The sequence below is a fragment of the Hemibagrus wyckioides genome, linkage group LG28 (genome assembly GCF_019097595.1).
Source record: "Hemibagrus wyckioides isolate EC202008001 linkage group LG28, SWU_Hwy_1.0, whole genome shotgun sequence".
Taxonomy (NCBI): domain Eukaryota; kingdom Metazoa; phylum Chordata; class Actinopteri; order Siluriformes; family Bagridae; genus Hemibagrus; species Hemibagrus wyckioides.
This window is the reverse complement of record NC_080737.1, coordinates 5,520,178-5,524,523: the sequence shown is the minus strand read 5'-3', so window position 1 is coordinate 5,524,523 and position 4,346 is coordinate 5,520,178. Positions and strand designations below refer to the sequence as shown.

At 38.2% G+C, this 4,346-nt stretch overlaps 1 protein-coding gene across 4 annotated transcripts in view; it reads left to right on the top strand.

Moving 5' to 3' along the window:
* The window catches only part of LOC131348227 (trichohyalin-like), a 59,472-nt gene extending 55,551 nt beyond the window's left edge, over positions 1-3,921 (top strand). For all 4 annotated transcript variants that reach the window (XM_058382978.1, XM_058382977.1, XM_058382979.1 and 1 more), the window contains 3 exons: positions 1-864; positions 1,126-1,194; positions 1,760-3,921. The exon at positions 1-864 is cut by the window's left edge and continues 1,380 nt beyond it. In XM_058382978.1, the coding sequence (XP_058238961.1) occupies positions 1-864; positions 1,126-1,194; positions 1,760-3,087 (2,261 nt within the window). In that variant the 3' untranslated portion in view covers positions 3,088-3,921. The remainder of the gene's footprint in view (positions 865-1,125; positions 1,195-1,759) is intronic.
* Positions 3,922-4,346: the final 425 nt, after the last annotated feature.

The following is a 4,346-nucleotide window of genomic DNA, read 5'->3' as shown; positions in this document are numbered from 1 at the left end:
AAAGAGACAAACAGGTTCAGGAGAAAGACAGACTTCTGACAGAAAATACACAAACACTGCAGAAGAAGGACAAGACACTGGAAGAGAAGGAGACACAGGTCAGAGAGATAGAAGAAGAATTGAGAAAATCGAATATGGTGTTAGAAAGGAATCAGACACAGCTGAAAGACAAAGAGAGACAACTGGAGAGTGTAGTGAAAGAACTGGAAACCAGTAAAAACAAACTAATAGAAAAAGATGAACAGCTTCAGGAGAAAGACAGACTTCTGACAGAAAATATACAAAGAATGCTGATGAAAGATGAGACACTGGAAGAGAAGGAGACACTGCTCAAACAGACAAGAGCTGAACTGGACAAAACAATGAAGGAATTAGAAGACAGTCAGAGGCACATGGAGGAGAAAAACACACAACTAGAGAATCTGAACAAACTGCTGACAGAAAATACACAAACACTTCAGAAGAAGGACAAGAAACTGGAGGAGAAGGAGAAACAGCTCAGAGAGATAGAAGAAAAATTAAGAACAACAAATATAATGTTAGAAGAGAATCAGACACAGTTGAAGGACAATGAGAGACAACTGGAGACACTGGGACAGGAGCTGCAGGACAATCAGAGACAACTACAGGAGATGATCGTCGTGGAGCAACAGAAAACTAAGTTAGCAGAAAAAAACAAAGAGCTTGAAGAGAAAGAGAGTCTTCTAACTGAGAGAGAGACACAGCTAATGGAAAGAGACAAACAGGTTCAGGAGAAAGACAGACTTTTAGAAGAGAAAACAAAGCAGCTGCAGGAACAAATAGATCCAGAATCATCAGCCCCCATCAGGAGAAGAAACAGCAAGGAGTTGTTACCTCCACATAGTGAGTAATTTGGCAATTTGGCAATTATAAGATACTTCTCAGAAGGTCACTGTTTCCAAATGGAAAAAATTCACTTAATATATTCACACATAAAATATACTGTAATGATCCTTAATAGTGCAACTCTTCAGATATTATAAGGAAGTGTAATTTAAACAGTGACAGGGGTTAGTTATAGTGTATAAGACAACTTTCATGATCTCATCTGTCTAACTTCTGTAGAATGTCTTTCTCATTCTGACTGCTTCTGATGTTTCCTAGTGAGTGGAGAGACTCAGGACTCAGCACCAATCAGGAGAAGAAACAGTGTGGAGGGAGGACGTCCAACATGTCAGTGATTAATGATTGTTGTATGTTTAGTGTGTAACTAAGTTGGAGTTTGAGGGTAAAAGAAACAAGTATAAAGAGAGACAGCAGACAGATTTAGGCATTTAAGTTTATATTTTAATTACAGTCAAAATATCAATATTGTAAAGCTGATATAAAACATAGACAAAAAGAAATAATGAAAACATATCCATCCATCCATTTTCTATACCCACTTTATTCCTAATTAGGGTCACGGGGGTCTGCTGGAGCCTATCCCAGCGCACATAGGGCGAAAGGCAGGGGTAATAAAAACATATCTAATAGGCAAAAATGAAAATTCTGCTAAATATCTCATGATTCTGATCAGTGTGACAGAAAAGCATTTCCCCTATCGTGAGTTTGCCGTTGTTGTTGGAAAAGGAAGGATGGCATTACTCTTTCCTCCATCAAAGTGACATTAACATGATGAGGAATTTGAATATGAGTTACATAAATGCAGTAGGACTCCATACTCCATAGAACAGCATAATCACCATAATGCAGTAAGTGATTCTGTATTAAATGATTCATTCTTGTTCATTTTCAGTGGGTGGAGAATCGTCTAGTCCTCATTCTCCAGTGTCGGTTCCTGTAGCAGAACTGAGGCTGGTGCTGCTGGGGAGGACGGGATCTGGAAAGAGTGCATCAGGAAACATCATCCTGGGCAGAGAGGAGAGGAACCAGGCTGCTACATCTACATCTACATCTACAGTCACCCAGCAGAGTGAGAGCACACAGGGGGAGGTGACTGGGAGGAAGGTGACTGTGGTGGACACTCCTGACTGGTTCTGTCCTGAACTCTCTCTGGAGAAGCTGAGACAGGACGTGGGACTCTGTGTCCATCTGTCTGCTCCAGGACCCCACGCCTTCCTCCTGGTCATACCTGTAAAGCAGCCTACAGGAGAGGAGAGAGGGATGCTGGAGAAAATGGAGGAGATCTTTGGAGAGAGATGTTGGAGAAACACCATGATCATATTCAGTGTTACTGATGAACTTCAGAAGAAGAACGTTGAGGAGTTTATCCAATCAGGAGACCAGGAGGTCCAGAGACTTGTAGAGAAATGTGGGAACAGGTTTCACTGTCTCAACATTAAGGAGAGTGGAGATGGTTCTCAGGTCTCAGAACTGCTGGAGAAGATAGAGAAGATGGTGGAAGGAAGTAGAGAGAAATTCTACAGCAGTGACATCTACCTGGAGACAGAATCTCAGATTAGAGCCATGGAGACAAAGATCCTGAAGGAAAGAGAAGAGAAAAGAAAGAGAGAGGAGATGGACATGAAAGAAACAATAAAGAAGGAGATGCAGGACTCTCTGAGAAAGATAGAGGGAGTGATCCAGGATCATGAAGGAGACATCAGACAACTTGATGACCGAACAACTGAACTGGAGAGAAAGATGAAAGAAGAGAGGGATGAAGAGAAAAAGAAAGAACTTGAGAAGGAGCTGAAACGAGAGGTAGAGCGAAGGGCAGAAATGGAAGAGAAGGTGAAGAAACTAAAAGAAAAGAGAGAGAGGGAGAGGAGAGAGATGGAGGAGAGACACAAACAGGAGATGGAGGAGATCAGGGAGGTGTATGAAGGAGAGGCCATGATGGAGGCAGAGAGAAAGCTCATGAAACTCATCCTGCCTGAACTCCAGAGAAATATTTTGTCCTCAAAAACAAAGATGCAGGAAGATTTCAGCAGACAGATGGAGGAGAAGAACAGAGAGCTGGAGATTCTTAAACAGAAACTTTCAGATCTCACAGATACTCACAGTGTGCTTGAAGAGGTTTATGAGAAAACGGTCAGAAAAAGCTCAGAACAAGAGAGAGCTGCTCTAAAAGGAGAGGCATCGAAGGGAATCTCTAAGAAATTTAAAGATTTGTTTCAGTGAGTAACAGAGTTTATAAAGCTGCAGAGACTCACCTGGTCAGAAATGAGGCATATGAGTGATGGTGGACATCACAGAGGGTTAAACAGTTTGTTTTGTTTCTTTGTTTGTTTTTTTTCTATGGAAACCCTGCAGGGGAAACCTAATAACCAATAATTCTTAAAACAACAGGATTTTTAAAAATCAAGATGGATTGTCCAGTTGCCTATAAGAGTCCAGCACACTCACAAATTAATTGCAGATTCAGCCACTTATGATTAGCAGTAAGATGGTCACTGCTGCTTTCTGTCAATATAAATAATGTGGAGTGATGATCTGAACATTATCAGAACTACATTATAAAAACTTGGGTAAAGTTTATGTACATCCTTTAATCTTTCTATTTTGCAATATTTTACATAATTTTACAAAGTATTTAACATTATTGATTAAAACTGAAGAGCATTTGCATGAATAGTTTTTGTACTATACTAGAAAAACAAATTCCAATTTTTTTCATTTTACGGCAACCGTCTGTAAGAGACCATTCTGTGAGTTTTATGCTGAAAATAATTAAAGGAAAAAATATCATCATAGAGCAACATTTCTGTGAATCGTGGAAAAATCTAGAAGGTTTGTCAGACTTTATCAACTTAGGAAACCTTTTGCAAAATAAATTTTGCATGTTGGAATATATGGCTTTCCTGTTTATCATCTCAATGAGACTGATGCTTTGTTTATATTTTGTACAATTTTATTAGAAAAATGTATTTGTGAAAATATTTATTTATCAATGATGTATATATTTAATTGTACATTTAATTGTGTATATAGTGTATGAATAAATTTATATAAGTATGTATGTGTGTAATTATTTAGTATTTTATTTTAAATAAATTTATTTTATATACCACTAAGTTGCGAAAGAATCACCGACTCTACTGCTAGAGCTGAGTATCTTGCTAGAAGAAGTGATAAAAGAAAACAATTACTAGTACATGATGTTAATATTTTAAACATTATTGTATTTCTAATTAACTGATTAGGAGATTTTTTTTAGCATGTTACTCATAGTCCTCATATGTATTTCTATTTAATTTCCACTTAAAATGTCTTAGCTTTATTACAAACAAAATCTCTGTTCCGATTGGCTGCCCTGTATCACACATCCTTAACCCACTAATCAAAGATGAGTCTACGTTTATTATCACTTCAGTGTAAATGGCCGCTGCTGTGGACTAAATCACAGTGATATGGAAATGTGGAATCATTAAAACATGGAC